At 48.4% G+C, this 16,452-nt stretch overlaps 1 protein-coding gene across 1 annotated transcript in view; it reads right to left on the reverse strand.

Annotated features, from left to right (window-relative positions):
• Positions 1–16,452, reverse strand: part of cubn (cubilin (intrinsic factor-cobalamin receptor)) — a gene marked incomplete at both ends in the record, with an annotated part of 170,486 nt that overhangs the window by 114,411 nt on the left and 39,623 nt on the right. The window contains 6 exons of the mRNA XM_080489418.1: positions 3,513–3,643; positions 4,200–4,425; positions 7,003–7,168; positions 8,897–9,072; positions 9,306–9,462; positions 15,988–16,178. Coding sequence (XP_080345544.1) covers positions 3,513–3,643; positions 4,200–4,425; positions 7,003–7,168; positions 8,897–9,072; positions 9,306–9,462; positions 15,988–16,178 — 1,047 coding nt within the window. The remainder of the gene's footprint in view (positions 1–3,512; positions 3,644–4,199; positions 4,426–7,002; positions 7,169–8,896; positions 9,073–9,305; positions 9,463–15,987; positions 16,179–16,452) is intronic.

The following is a 16,452-nucleotide window of genomic DNA, read 5'->3' on the forward strand; positions in this document are numbered from 1 at the left end:
AAGGATCCTGGAGGAAAGGATCCTGGAGGAAAGGATCCTGGAGGAAAGGATCCTGGAGGAAAGGATCCTTGAGGAAAGGATCCTGGAGGAAAGGATCCTGGAGGAAAGGACTCTGTTGTTTAGTTTTGTTTGGAATGTTTCTCATTGTTTCTTATTCTGCCGTGTCATCAGATTCACATCCGACCCCTAAAGACGCTCAAATGTTCACCAAATGTGACACGCTCATCAAGACTGGCAATAAATTAGGAAAATCTAATAAATAACCCCCAGAGCTCCAAAATGTGCTCTCTGGCGCCACCTAGAAACAGTAAAACGGCTGCAACGGCCTGTAGGAATGTCGTAAGGGAATCAAACCCAAACTCAATCGTTCGTCTCATCACGATCTATAAACCTGGTGGCCACGCCCCCTGACCTAAACCCCACAGGAAGTCCACAATTTGTCTTTCAAGAAAAGATTTTCTCCCAAAAAAGGCCCTCATGCAAACCCTGTCTCCTCTGAGGCGAATATGGGCTCGGCTTCCAAACCCCATGAAATGACAGAGGAGACGCTGCTGCTCCAGGAGCTGCTCCAGGAGACGCTCCAGGAGACGCTCCAGGAGCTGCTCCAGGAGCTGCTCCAGGAGACGCTCCAGGAGATGCTCCAGGAGCTGCTCCAGGAGACGCTCCAGGAGACGCTCCAGGAGCTGCTCCAGGAGACGCTCCAGGAGACGCTCCAGGAGCTGCTCCAGGAGACGCTCCAGGAGCTGCTCCAGGAGCTGCTCCAGGAGCTGCTCCAGGATTCACTGCTACGCTTTGACTAATGGAGCGCTTCACTTTTTATTAACCCTCAAAGATCAGAACGCTGAATCCTGCAACCCTCCTCCCTCCTGCTCCCTCCTCCTCCCTCCTCCTCCACCCTCCTCCACCCTCCCTCCTCCTCCACCCTCCTCCTCCACCCTCCTCCTCCACCCTCCTCCACCCTCCCTCCTCCTCCACCCTCCTCCTCCCTCCTCCACCCTCCTCCTCCACCCTCCCTCCTCCTCCACCCTCCTCCACCCTCCCTCCTCCTCCTCCCTCCTCCTCCACCCTCCTCCGCCCTCCTCCTCCACCCTCCCTCCTCCACCCTCCCTCCTCCTCCTCCTCCACCCTCCTCCTCCCTCCCTCCTCCTCCACCCTCCTCCTCCCTCCTCCACCCTCCTCCACCCTCCCTCCTCCTTCACCCTCCTCCACCCTCCTCCTCCCTCCTCCTCCACCCTCCTCCCTCCTCCTCCACCCTCCTCCTCCCTCCTCCACCCCCCTCCTCCCTCCTCCTCCCTCCTCCTCCTCCACCCTCCTCCTCCTCCACCCTCCTCCACCCCCCTCCTCCCTCATCCTCCTCCTCCCTCCTCCACCCTCCTCCCTCCTCCTCCTCCCTCCTCCACCCTCCCTCCTCCACCCTCCTCCTCCCTCCTCTCATTCAAATACATGGAAAAACCAAGATGTCTCCTCAAACATCCGTGACAGAACCCCCCGAACAAGAGGGGACTGTGGCTAAACCGTGACTCTGATCAACAGAACCAGAAGAACAGAAGCACGAGGAGAACCAGCAGATCAGAAGCACGAGGAGAACCTGCAGATCAGAAACACGAGGAGAACCAGCAGATCAGAAGCATGAGGAGAACCAGCAGATCAGAAGCACGAGGAGAACCTGCAGATCAGAAGCACGAGGAGAACCTGCAGAACAGAAACACGAGGAGAACCAGAAGAACAGAAGCACGAGGAGAACCAGCAGAACAGAAGCACGAGGAGAACCTGCAGATCAGAAGCACGAGGAGAACCTGCAGATCAGAAGCACGAGGAGAACCAGCAGAACAAGACGGAGTCACACATGAGGGGAACGTTCTATAAAACATGACCTTTTTAACAAGAGAGAACAAAGCTGTCTTTTTTTTCTTCAAGCCACATTAATCATTGAGTCTGATGGAGCAAAATGGTGCGTCTGCGTCAAACTGCGCCTCCTAGTGTCTGAAGTTTACGTCTGACTGCTTCCAAACCCACACAGACTGAAAGACGACACATTTTCCTCTCAAGAAAGGATCATTCTACCAAAGTATTTACTATAGAACTGTGGATTCAGAGGAGTTGCTTCCAAAATATGTAGATAAAGTCCGTCCTCCCCCGCTGTGATGACATCACTACCTGCAGCTGGTCAGACACTGTGACATCATTCACACCAGGATTACATCATACCATGTTGATCTAACTGACCATGTCACCTGCATGCCCTGACTTTCAAAATAAAAGTGCACATTTTCCTCATACACCCTGACTTCACCTCCACATTCAACGCCATGATCCCACTAACCTTCGGTAACAAACTGATCACTTTCAGACTGAACTAGTCGTCTGCAGCAGGGTCCTGAAGGTTGTGAGGATCTTCCACATCTCCTCCTCCACTGTCAGTGTGGTATCTGCTCTGTGAGCTGCACACACACAGCTCAATGTGGGGAAGACCAAAGAGCCGTCCCACCCCCCGTCTCCATCTAGAGCAGAGGTGTCCACCCCTGGTCCTCCAAAGCCCCTGGTCCTCCAGAGCCCCTGGTCCTCCAGAGCCCCTGGTCCTCCAAAGCCCCTGGTCCTCCAGAGCCCCTGGTCCTCCAGAGCCCCTGGTCCTCCAGAGCCCCTGGTCCTCCAAAGCCCCTGGTCCTCCAGAGCCCCTGGTCCTCCAGAGCCCCTGTCCTGCAGCTTTAGCTCCTCCCAGTTCCTCCTTACTGGGCTTTTTCACAGCCTTGGTGAGTCTGAGGGAAATATATGTCTTAACAACCGTATTAATCCCCTTGGGGCAGTTTGGACCGGATGGCCCGTTGGTAGCAGCCACACAGGGAAGAGCTGAGGGAAGAGCTGAGGGAAGAGCTGAGGGAAGGGCTGAGGGAAGCGCTGAGGGAAGAGCTGAGGGAAGAGCTGAGGGAAGGGCTGAGGGAAGAGCTGAGGGAAGGGCTGAGGGAAGAGCTGAGGGAAGAGCTGAGGGAAGAGCTGAGGGAAGAGCTGAGGGAAGAACTGAGTGAAGAGCTGAGGGAAGAGCTGAGGGAAGAGCTGAGGGAAGTGCTGAGGGAAGAGCTGAGGGAAGAGCTGAGGGAAGAGGGCGCGCGCACACACACACACACACAGACAGACAGACAGACAGACAGACAGACAGACAGACAGACAGACAGACAGACAGACAGACAGACAGACAGACAGACAGACAGGAAGGACCCAGCTGGATTTGAACCAGGGACCTCTCACTGTGAGGTGTGAGCACTGCGTCACTCTTTATGCTGGTTCGTCACTCTGCAATGCGACACCAGTCACTGCTGTATATATGGACATTTCATTTAATATTACCTATTTATCCCTTCTGCACTTTACCTCATTCTGTCTGGAGCGATGGAACAAGAAGTTGCGTCAGGGATTATTAAAGTAATTCTGATTGTGATCAGTCTTCTTTGCAGTATTCTTGGTGCACTAAAGTACTCAGGTGTAGTCTTGGTTCTCATTTTCTTCCTCTGTCCTACCTGTGGAGGCGTTGATGGAGACGTAGTTGGCTGAGAATCCCTCTTTGTTTGAACTCCAGTCAGACACAAACAGCAAGGTCAGAAGATTGTCAGTACTGGTGATGGAGGGAGGAACTGAACGACCACAGTACCTAAAACCATACAAAATACAACACAATTCAAAATGTACTTGTAGCAGGAGGCCCTTGGACTCTTTGGTTTTCCAGTGCTAAAGGGCACAAAGGCACAGCTCCAGCTTCCCTTTGGAACATTTGATTCATTAAATCAACCCTTCGACTGACACACACCACCCGGGCCTCCAGCGGCTCCTCCGCTGTTTATGGGGAGGAAGGTGATTCACACCTGAAGATCTTCAGGTGTGAATCACCTTCCTCCCACGCTGCTATTCCAACTGATGACAACATACAAGGCCTGGTGTGTGAATGTTTAACGAGTGAAAATCTAACAATGGTGTGATCAAATCGTTCTTAGCATCTAGCAATGACAACTTCTCTATCATCATCATCATCATCATCATCATCATCATCATCATCATCATCATCATCATCATCATCATCATCATCTAACTGTATCAAGCATTGCTGTGTGTGTGTGTGTGTGTGTGTGTGTGTGTGTGTGTGTGTGTGTGTGTGTGTGTGTGTGTGTGTGTGTGTGTGTGTGTGTGTGTGTGTGTGTGTGTGTGTGTACCTGCCAACTCTGTTCCCAGTGTTCACGGTACCACCGTTGTAGACTTCCAGGTAATCGAAGTCACAGTGGTCGTGCAGTTCCAGGTTGAAGGATTCAAACATCAGGCTGATCAGGTTACCCGGGGCAATGCTGATGTACCAGGTACAGTTTGCACCGTGGGGGTAGTTGTTGGGGTGGCCGGGGCTGAGGATGGTTCCTGTGGGGCTGCTCAGGGTGTCGCCACATTCTGCCACAAAGAAAAAGTACATTCATTTCTTCTGTTTTTACTGCTGTTCAGCACCGTGATACTCACGTCTGGGAAAGCTGGTGTAGAAGTAAAGTTGTATTCTATTTAAAATAACTCTTTTTTTTTCGCACAGAAAGATTCACATGACAAAAGATCTGGGTTGTTCTCAGTAAATCAGACAGAATTGAAGAGAGAAATAGTGACTTGGGAAAACCTTTGAGGGAAAAAAGGTAAAAAAAAACTTTTTTCCTGAAAGTTATTTTGTTCTTTTTAATTTGTATCTTTAATAAACTGTTTATTAGGCAACAGAACTCAAAATGAATGTGCATCACAACCTAGTTTGTTAATTGAGAAAAACACTGTAAATAGTTGTTTTTTTTACTTTTTTCTTTTCAGAAAAACAGTTGTTTTTTTTTAACAGAACCAGAATATACTTTGATAGAAATAAACACGAGTACTTTGGCCTGATTCACAGCACGTTCCTGTTTCTGCATTATAGCAACTGGAGTCCAGATTCAGGATGTGAGACCTCTTGGACTTATTGTTGCTCTGGAGGTGTGATGCGATTTGCATCTCATCACAGGTACAAACACGAAGTGCAACATCAATTCATCAAGTAGATTTAATTCCTTGTTCTTGAACAAGAAGGTTGTGGGTTCAAATACCACCTGGGGCGTCTCTGTGGGGACTTTGCGTGTACTGCCCGGTTTCCTCCCACAGTCCAAAGTCATGTCATTGGCGACACTCAGGCCACGTTTACACGTACCTGGGATTTTACAAAAACTGATATTTTCCTCTACTTTTAAAAAAAATCTTCATTGACACAGACCAACAAATATCCACCTGGTTCAGAGCTGCTATGATCAGTCAGACCTGTAACAAACCCAGTGACCCCGGAGACTATATGGACTCAAATAACTTCTGAATATTAGGTGGAAGATTATAATTATGCTCCTTATACATTACAGCCAGTGTATTAAGTTCGACAATGTCGTGTATTTTTAGCGTCTTTGATTTGTCAAACAGAGGATTTGTTGGAGCTTAATAATAATGAGCTTGTTGAAAGGCCTTGTGAAGTAAAAGAAAATAGCATCAATGTTTGTTTTATGATTATTTTGACATATTTCCACACCATAACTCAGATTTGGAGGAAGGAGGGAGTTATATGATAAGTTGAGTGAATTTTGATCACCAGCTGGTTAACTGGTTAGCAGCTCTGCTAAAAGGTCTGTTAATAAAATTGTGCCTTTTTCTTCATATCGTCATTAATCTGATACCTTAATTATAGAAAATGCACTAATTTTAAGTGAAATATACAAAGCTACATGAAGGTATTAGTGGGTGGCTTGTGAGAATAAGTGGGTTTTTTGTCGGGGTTCTTTTTTGGCATTGCCGTTTTCTTTTTTTTCCATTTCTTATTTTTTATTTGTAAGGTGCTTGATCCGGTGGATGAATACATGGATCATACAGGGCAGCATACAGATGGTGTCAGCTGGCATTTTGATTTGGAGACGATTTGATGGAATGTTAGAGGCTTCAGAGAACTTGTTCAATTGAATAATGAAGTAATGTCTCAACTTAAATAGTACCATCCAAACATTTTATCTACACCTACTCTCAAGTGACGTCTCAAGATTGAGGAAGAGATGACCAGGCCAAGAAATATCATGTCCCATCTCATCACATTCGAGGCCGTTGCTGTACTTGTGCATAAATGTGTACCTTTTCATATACAAACAACAGATTTAGACTCTGCAGGTTCACTACTAAACCAGGACTTGATTTTGCTAAACCTCTATGGACCAAACATTTATAACAATTAGTTTCTTTAATATCTTCGATGCATGGGGCCATAGTATTGGGGGCTGATGTAGGCTGCCCACTACATCCAGGACTTGACCGTTCTTCAGGCTCAGTTGTCTCACACAAAAAACAGGAAGATAATACATCAACCCATGTTAGAACTAGAACTACACTCGGTAGAGGGCATACCTTCACTAACGCCACATTTGTTTGTGGAACCCAGTTAGCATTGCTAGCATGATAGCCATTAGCTCATATTGACACTAAGAAGGTAGCCCAGGTAGCTACATCATTGTGTGAAACCTCACTTGTCGCTATGGAAGCGGCTCAGGTTGCAGAGGGGCTGCAAGGGTTTCTGTGAGATTTGTTAGTGCTTTTGTTATGAGAAATTTTCAAAGGGAATTTAGTGTGATGAGATGAAAGGAGATGAAAGGGACTTTTTTACGCAGTTGTGCAGTTTTTGGAGGATTTATTTGGAAATGGTTAACCATGAACGTCCCAAAAACTAATCCATTGGTTCTTGGATGATTAGAAATCATCCTGGGAAATTTCATACAATTGGGGCGAGTAGTTTTTGCAAAAAGTCAGTAAATGCATTCAAACCAATAAATAAAAATATTAAATACACACAGACGAACACATAACTTATTTTAAATTATAACATAAAATACTAAACAAAACAAAATGAACAACAAAAACAAAATTGTTAAATCCCAAACAATTAAAGACTTTTTTCGCATTTCATCATCCACACTGACATGTGGGTGTTCCTACCGTCCAAGGCAGATCCGTAGTCTGCTTCAAAACCATGATTGTTCACAGATGAGTCAGTGCTGAATCGGATGTACATCGATCTCTGAGTGGACTGAAGCCTCGGTGGAATGTTGGAACCACAAAATGTCCCCAGTAGAGGAGAACTATAGGAGGAGCCATCCCTCACCTGCACAAAGAAAACACTGATATGTAATATTTTCTGTATGAAGTGTTGGAGAAGTCCTGGATTGTTGTATTAAAAGAGGCTCTTTGGTTTGCAGAGTCAGAGAACAGCTTTCTCTGCTCAGGCTGGTTTAATCTAGAAAATCATGTTACTGTCTAGACAGAGCTGCTCAGGCTGGTTTAATCTGGGAAAACATCTTACTGTCCAGATAGAGCTGCTCAGGCTGGTTAATCTAGAAAAGCATGTGACTGTCTAGATAGAGCTGCTCAGGCTGGTTAATCTAGAAAAGCATGTGACTGTCTAGATAGAGCTGCTCAGGCTGGTTAATCTAGAAAATCATGTGACTGTCTAGATAGAGCTGCTCAAACTGGTTTAATCTGGGAAATCATCTTACTGTCTAGATAGAGCTGCTCAGGCTGGTTAATCTAGAAAATCACGCGACTGTCTAGATAGAGCTGCTCAGGCTGGTTTAATCATAACAGTTGTGAAGTATTTGGATCAGTGTGATAACTGCAAATAATATATGTAGCACAACAAATGTATTGTATGTTATCCCCTCCATACAATACAACTCCTGACTCGGAGTGCTTTCTCATTATATATTCTTCTATCAGTGCAACCCTACATCCACATTGTCCACACACTTCTCTGTCCACATATTGTCGACTATTCTCTGAGTTAACTTTTGGTTTTTTAATGTAGAGAGAGAGAAGAAGAAGACGTAGACTGACAGCAGAGGTTTATTGGTCCGTTATTATTTCTAAATATCTGAGATATTCTTCATTCCTTGATGTTCAAATAGAGAGTGTTTTAATTACAGCTACACACCACAAAGCAGGGCAGCAAAGCCTGTGAAAGTTGGTAATATTACAGAAAACTCTGTTTTTTTTCTTCTTTGATTAATACAGTTAGCATTAGTAATCCATTCAAAATTGAGCTCATGTTACAAGTTTAAATCAATGTTTATCTATAAAGCATATCTCATTGCATTATTAGTGTTTGCTAACTTTTAAAGACTTAATTCTTTATGTGTTCTTCGTGTGTCACTACCGACAAAAGTTGTGGATGGTACAGAAAGAACCGTAACCGCCGGTTATATGTTTTGTCTCCACCTCGTTGGGGTATCTAGCGCATCGGTACGGTTCCCTAAGGAGGAGCAACAATGCAGCCGTCTGCTGATTGGTCAGTGACGATCGTCACTCTGGTAATCCCACAATATTTAAATATCTCATCTGCTGTGAACCCTCTCCTTGTCGTTTAACTGGTTTATTGAAATGTGGCGCTGCACTGCCCCCTGGGGTTAAGATGAGGTGCAGACGCTCCTCTCGGTAACAGGAGGGGCGGAGCTTCAGTAGCAGCTGGATGCTGCTGTTCTCAAGGAGAACGTTTTGTAAGCAGTGTCACAGAGAACAAGGCTCTTGGCTTTCCTGAGCTGCAGCTGCAACTTCAGCGTCGGTCCTGCGACTGCTGTTGCATAATAACATTACATCGTTCACAACCCGCCTACATTTCAACCCTGCTATCTGAGGTGAGACCCCGCAACAGAGTGGGGTCTGGGTGCGCTTCGCCTTACCGTCCCGTCCTGGCCCGGCCCGGCACGTAGTGCACGGTGGGACGGAAGCTGTTGTGTTGAGCTGATCTGAGCAGGACAGTGTTTACAGTGTTGGTTTGTGTATATGTACATGCTAACAAAGCCAGTGGTTTGAGTTTGAATAATTTGAGATACTTTACCTCAACAAAGTCAAGATGGGATAAACATTCTTCAATGTCAAATGAAAGGAAGAGAAGAGTGACCAGGTTTCCCTCTGGCTGGTTGATGACCCACTCGCAGACCTTCTTATGAGGATAAGCATTGGGATGATAAGGAGAGCGTATCTTCCCAGTCCCAGACAAAGCTCCCCCGCAAGCTGGAGGGAACATAGAATAGAATAGAATAGAATAGAATAGAATAGGTTTTTATTGACACTAGGATTTTTAGCGTCAATATTCAGAGTCGATGTCCAGAGAGGATGTCCAGAGAGGATGTCCAGATAAGTCCAATGACCTGTAGATCTGGAGGCTAAGTGGGGCTGGTGCAGTGTTAAAATGAAAAAACAAAACAAAACAGAAAACATGAATTAGAAAAGAGGTGGAATCTCACCAATGGTGTACAGAGCCCTGAAACCAGTCTGACTGACGGAGCTGTCAGACCTGAAGCGAATCCACAGCGAGTTGGAGGAGGAGTGAACGGGAGCTGGGAGATAGCTTCCACAGTACTTTCCTATCAGAGGAGCCGTCTCCACATTCCCATCGCGAATCTGCAAAATGGTGCCAGCAAACAAGATGGAATTTTCAAATGGTTTCATTTCACCAATGAAAGCGAACAACAACAACAAAAGGCCTAAAACTACAATGTTTGCTTCAATAGCCAAAGTATTCTTAGGTTTTCAATCACCATTTTCACTCTGTCCAGCTGACTTCGAAGTCAACCCCCCCCCCCCCCCCCCAAAAATACTCTTGCTTTCACAGCTGTTGTACTTTTACAGTATTTGCATCACACTTTTTAACTTCACTCTATTGTTCCAGAACATTTGGGTTTTTAGATTACATGGTTGTTGGCCACGTGCCAGACCCCCAACCTAGACCATTGTCTGGCCCCTGACCGAGGACCCGTCTGGCATGGGCGACCCTACCTGGCCTTCAAGATGTCCAGTGAGTGAGTGAGTCAAATATATCATTGTTCATATCACCAAATGAAGACTCATGAACCACTGTCTATATTTTCTGACCTCACCAGATGGCAGTCTTGGTTTTAAGAAGTGTACAATCAAATGTTTGTTGAGCAAATATCGCCATCTAGTGTCTTTATTAAATAAAGACAGTGGTTCATGAAGCCTCACTTGGCCATCACTAAACACTCCACTATAGGGGCATTATTACAGCAAATCCATTAGTCAATGTGTATAGAGCGTGTCGGTCTATATTTCAATCCGTCTGTTCCAAAGTCACCGTGTCAATGTGAACCTGAATCTCCAAAAGTCGTCTTCTAATTTGTCTGTCTGTAATTAGGTATTTAAATGTGTAAAATATCTGCTCATCTGTATGAGAATGTGTTCATTTAATAGGATTTGTCAATGCATACAAAGATGTCTGTAATTGAAAAGTCTGTTGAGCAGTTTCACTGCTTGTGATGTTTTTTTAAACGTGACTTGCTACAGTTCTGCCATCTGACGGATTCAAAGTTGTATAGCCGGGGTTTTTCTGCCCTGAGCTCAGGCTCACAGGCACCGGGCTTTCACAGCCTGTGGGTAGAAGCTGTGATTGAGGTGGTTTGTTTTGGTTTTTAGTGCCCAGTATCTTTTACCAGAGGGGAGGGGGGACAACAGGTGGTGTCCAGGGTAGGTGGAGTCATTGGAGATAGAGGTGGCTACTTCTGGAGTCGGCCGCTGTAAATGTCTTGAAGGAGAGGTAGTGTGGTCCAATGATCTCAGCCGCCCTCACGCCCTCTCCACCTGCAGCAGGAGGTCGGGAGCCTCTCCACCAGCAGCAGGAGGTCGGGAGCCTCTCCACCTGCAGCAGGAGGTCGGGAGCCTCTCCACCTGCAGCAGGAGGTCAGCAGGCTCTCGATGGAGCTACCAGTTCAGGGTTCTTCCCTTCAGGCTCTCTCTGTTCCTCAGGGTGTTGCCCAGATGCGTTGCAGCAGCTCTGTCCCCACAGCAGACTCGGAGGTTTCAATTCTTGCCTTGTCGAGACGACTGGCTGATGTACGCACCGACTCGCGATATTGGCGTTAGGGCGTTATAGTCAGCCTGGACAGGCGCAGGAGGTCACAGATCTGCTCAGTACCTGCTGTCTCGGTCTCGGTAGAGAAAGAGAGATTACATCACACCAGGTTTTACTTTGGGTTCCCTTCCCTTTGATTAGGAGGTCAGACATGTTTTATTGAGGTCCAGCAACACCCGTGTGGTTTTTCACCTCAACCACCAAGGGGGAACCAGGTCTGTGAGCTGAATGAGGTTGGCCGCTCGGGTCCTGACTTGGCCAGCACTGTCTGGGCAGTCCGAGAGCCATACTCATCCCAGGAGTGCAGAAGTGCCTGCTGACTTTCTGTCCCTCCAGTCACCATGGCCAGGGGAAGGGAGGCGTCACTCGGCAGTGTGAGACCAGTCCGGACAGACCTTTGTCAGGACAGAAGTCGACCTCTTCGCTTCTGCAGTGTCCACGTATGGTCCCCAGTGGTTTATCCTCATGGACGATGTCTGTCCTCTTGGTCGGGAGGCACTGGCACAGAGCTGGCCCAAAACTCTACTGGATGTGTTTCTACCATTCCTACTGGTCTTCCCTACACTTCTGAGGGGGGTTCAAGTAAGGCACACATTGATTCTAATGGCCTAGCTTTGGCCGGCCAGGACATGGTTTCTGCTGCTAGGCAGGCTCTGCTGCAGCTTGACCAGGAGCCTACCGTCCAGGAGGGGTCCTCTGTCCCAGTTCAGGGGGAGGATTCTGCACCCCGATCCCGAGCACCTCCAGCTGTGGGCGCAGGGCCAGGGAGTACTCCATCAAATGGGGACATAACATTTACAATCGCTAACACTCGTGCACCATCTATACGGAGGCTGTATGAAAACAGGTGGAAACTGTTTGACCACTATTGCTGGGGTCATGGCTTGGATACTGTACACTGTCCCGTCTCCTCAATACTGCAGTTCCTGCAGGAGCTTCTTAACCAAGGACGATCTCAATCCACACTAAAGGTGTATGTTCCGCCCTCCCAGCCGACCAATGGCTCCAACATGGGACCTGTCCATGGTGCTGGAGGCCCTTCGGGTTTCACCATTTGAGCCCTTGGACCAAATACACCTGAAGTGGTTTGTGGCCTCTGTTGATCCCCTGTGTCCAGTCTTGTCCACGTTTCTATGAGAACAAAGAAACATGTGGTCACCACTGGAAAAATTCGCCAATGGTCACGTGACTCCCACCTCGGAAGCTCCATCCCTGCAGCTCACCACTAGGGGGATCCACCAACTCCGCCACACCCATGGTCTGGAAACCTGAGACAAGCCCAAGGAGATTGGCTGAGACGCAGCCTGAGCGCAGCAGGGGTCGAACCATGACGCACAACTATAAAAGTCCAACATGCGAAAATGCAACCATCTCCAAGACGGATTTGCGTCGATCCAGACGCAGAACTTCGTATGGTGACACAAAGGGCCGCGTGTTTGCTCAAGTGGAGTGGGCCGGAACACTTCCAACTCGCAGGATGAGCTGGAAAAGTCGTGGAAACGTACTTTTGTTCGTCTTTTCTTTGTCTTCACCCACACAGCTGCAAGCCAACTTCCTTCCCCTCCAGCCGTGCAGCTTCCCCGTGCCTGCTAACCTGAAGCTCGCTTCTGCACCGACACAAGTAGTGCCGGGGTACTCACAGTGCGTTTTGTGGACCCCCCCTCGTGTTCCATGCCGCAAAACCCAACTCAGGTCTTCCTTTCCCCGGGACACGAAAGACCAAATCCAAAGGATTTTCCCGGCCACGGAGGAACGTTCCATCCACCTTCTGACCTAGTAAGAGACTGTGTCTGGGCAGAATAGGTAGAATGATGTTCTGCTGATGAGCAATGTGTTTTAATGTGCCATTAAGCCGCAGCCACACCCCTGCAGCCCATCTCTCTGTGTGCGTGCGTGAATGACGATGTTCACTTGCACCATCATAGTACGAGTTCCCCACCACAGAAACCAGAGAATCAAGTAGCTTCCAAAAGCTACTTGATTCTCTGTGTGGAGGAATCAGGGTTCAGAACCGAACCTCGCCAGAACACCTTCTCTCTTCTCTTTCTCTCTCTCTTTCATTAAACCCATTTGTGCACGCCCCGCGCGTCCGCTGCTGCTCATTTTATCTGCTGGACAGATCAGCTCACACACATAGCCACATTTATGTGCCTAAGGGCCGCCTACTTCCAAGGCCGCAATGCACCGGGGTTGGACGAAGACCAGACTTTCAAGTCCCTCTTCGTTAACAACCTCCACCACACTGTGCGGTTCGATGTCGCCCTGTTCTGCAGGACCACAAACCCATGAAAGACCTCCGCAAACACGCGCAGATGGTGTGGGAGCTGCGCCACCATTCAGGTGAAAACCAGGATGGTGACGCTGGGATCCTGAGAACGCAGGTGACTAAAAACACAAACCTGGCACCTGTAGGTCACGAGGTCCCCTCCCCCGCACCTGCTGCGGATGGGGGGCCCGTTAGACGTCCACAACCTTGACCACGAGGTGGACAACCGCACAGTGGTAAGAGATCAGGTAGGCCAACACCTCACCACTCCCAACGGAGATGTAAGTCTAACAACCAAGGCCGAGGTCAGACCAGAAACCACGGGGACGCAGACGTTCCACAGTGGATTAAATCCTACATCAAAGAGGTTGTGCAGGACTGGAACCCGCCTGGTCAGAAGGGACCCGGCTCCCCCGAGGAACCGGACTCCCAGTCCCTGACTGCATGACTAGGCCGGATGCCCCTCCCCTCCGCACACAAAGTCCACTTTGTAAGGAGGAGGGGGAGGAGATCCAGGAAGTTAAAGAGGCCCCCAGAACCAACAGAGAGGCCCCCTATGACATTCTTGGGTAATCTTGTGAGCGATGGCTATGCCAACCGCTTATACACCTCAGTAGTGGTAGGGGGTGTCGACACTCTCGCCCTGTTTGATTCTGGGTCAGGAATCACCCTCATGTGTTCAGCCACCTTCACACAGGTTGCTAGAACCATGCGGGACCTAGGAAAGCCACTTCAGGTGGAAGAGTGTAGCATGCACATCAGAACGAGTCACTCAGGACGAGTCCCCCATCACTAAACGTGTCTGGGTCCACGTCGCTTTCCAGGACATGTCAGTGACACACCCCATCTACGTCACTTCTCTGAACAGAGGAACCGCTTATTGGTCAGGACCTCCTGAACCGACTGGCTACGCTGATTGACTGCCACCAACGGCGCCTTTGGTCCCAAGTCACCAGCCCGACTCCCTTCGGCCCAGAACCAGGCCGCCCAGCTTCCAGCAGCAGAGTCGCCTCTTCGCCTCACATTCACACGATCTGTGACACATCTCTTCTTGAGATGAACAATCGTTCAGCCAACCCGCGGGTCCAAAATCTGACACACGGTCAGATTAAAGTGACCGCATTTCCATCATTAGAGATGTTAACTGACAGTTCATTTCACAACCTTGAACTGATGGTGCCTGTCAATGACAACCTGCCGCCGTCCTTCACCAGTGTCGACATGCATGACACCGCTCTCCTCATTGTCACAACCAAAACCCTCACCAGCGCTCGCCATGTGAACCTCGAACAGGTTCTCAATGGTACCAAACCGAGCACCGAAGGTGACATGGTTGTGTACGCTCCGGTGACTCGACCAGAGAATACAGACGCTTCAGGTAAACAGACCACGTCTGGACCAGAAGAACCTTATTTATGTTTCGAGTACAGAACCGAGCCACATTCTGCTAAAGCTAACGCTTTAACACCGCAGAAACGAGGAGATGCATTCATTGAGGTCTTCCGCGATTATCAAACAATCTTCACGTGGGACTCGCATGAAAGGGGGGTCACAGACCTCCCCCCGGTGCCCCTCCCCACTGACCCAAAGGCACCACCATCTTTTGTACACCAGTACATACTCCGAGTTGCAAACCTGGTAAAGCGGTTTTGAACCCCGAGCAGGGAGAGTTCATCGCCATTCAAAACCTCAGAGCCCCGACTAACGTGTCCGGACTTAGGAGCCTCCATGTGGTCTGCAGCCACTCCTCACAGTCCACCAGGGACTGTGCAGTGAGTGCTGGACCCCCCCCAGAGAAATCCTTAGAGAACACAATCCCCTGGAGTGGGAAACTCCTGCAGAAACATCTTTATGTCTCACAAAAGAGAAACTCTGCTCAGCATCCTGTCTGGCCCACCTAGACCAGGACACAGAGTTCCTCCTCCAGACAGACTTTCCCACACATAGTCTCAGTGCTGCCCCAGCCGCCTACGGAGCTCCGGATCCCTGACGACGGAGTTCCAGAACCTGCCGGTGTGTGCGACACAGAACTAGGGTGCGCCGGCCAGCGGCTCGAGACACAGCGTGCTCTCGGCCCCAACATGGAAGGGCGCCGACCGGCTTTGTGCCACTTCACCGGGGCGAAGTCACCGGGACCGGTCGGCGTTCGCTCTCTCACAACCAACATTGAAGTTGCAGCTGCAGCTCTGTGGCTGCAACAAAAGGTCAAAACAACAAGTGCAAAGCGAGGATGTAAACAACAACAGAGGATTCATAAGGTCCAGGTCTGTCGCCCCCGCTGAGATCACTGTTGTAACATCACAGATCTGAGGCGCTCTAAACCCCGCCTACTTTTTAACCTGCTGCAGAGGAACCGCTCCAGATTTGGTTCTGGGTAGCTTTACCATACTGCTCCGTACCGCTCCGTACCACCCTTGAACTTTTTGTGGGGTGGAAACGAGGCTAAGAGATGACGGGGGTACTGCAAAAAGCCACATCATACAAATTGGGCTAAATAATAAACTCCCTCTCTCACACAGACACGAAATGACATGAACTGAAAATATATACATTATGTACGATACATTTCCACATGGAATTACAAAAATCAGACAACAGTCGTCAAGGCGTGGATTTACAGCATTAACAGGGATGATGTCACCCTCTCAGCCCACACAAGTGAGCAGGGAACAAGCCGCAGGTTGGCTCCACCTGTTTTAGAGAGCTGGGGTGTGAAAATAACTTTCTTTGTCCAGGTCAAAATCACACAAACAGTTATTTTGCAAATTGACAAACATAATATATTTAGTCTCACCTCCACAAAGTCCAAACTACAGCTCGTGTCACTGTCCACATTCATATGTGTGAAGTTGAGCGTCACCTTCTCGCCCTCAGGTAACCTGATTAAATAGATGCACTGACGGTCATGGGCATAGCTGTTGGGCCAGTTTGGTGAAATGATGATGCCTTCGCTGTCAGTGAATGTTCCACCACAACCTGGGTCACCTGAAAGACAGAAACAGAAACTATCAGCCCTTGTCCAGTGTTAATGAAGACAACAGTGAGAACATGTTGATCTCTGAGTTTCTCCAATTTGCTCAACCTGAACATCCAGTCTGATGGAGCGTTCAGGACAAACATGTTTCCTAGTGATTACCTCTGGATCATTGTTTCTGTACAAAGCAGCAGTTTTATAACTCAACCTAACAAAGTACAGCTCCTCTTTATCTCTCAGAAATACTGCACAAACATGAAGAACAACATCTAAGAGAAAGGAAAG

The sequence above is a fragment of the Lipophrys pholis genome, assembly GCF_963383615.2.
Source record: "Lipophrys pholis genome assembly, chromosome: 20".
Taxonomy (NCBI): domain Eukaryota; kingdom Metazoa; phylum Chordata; class Actinopteri; order Blenniiformes; family Blenniidae; genus Lipophrys; species Lipophrys pholis.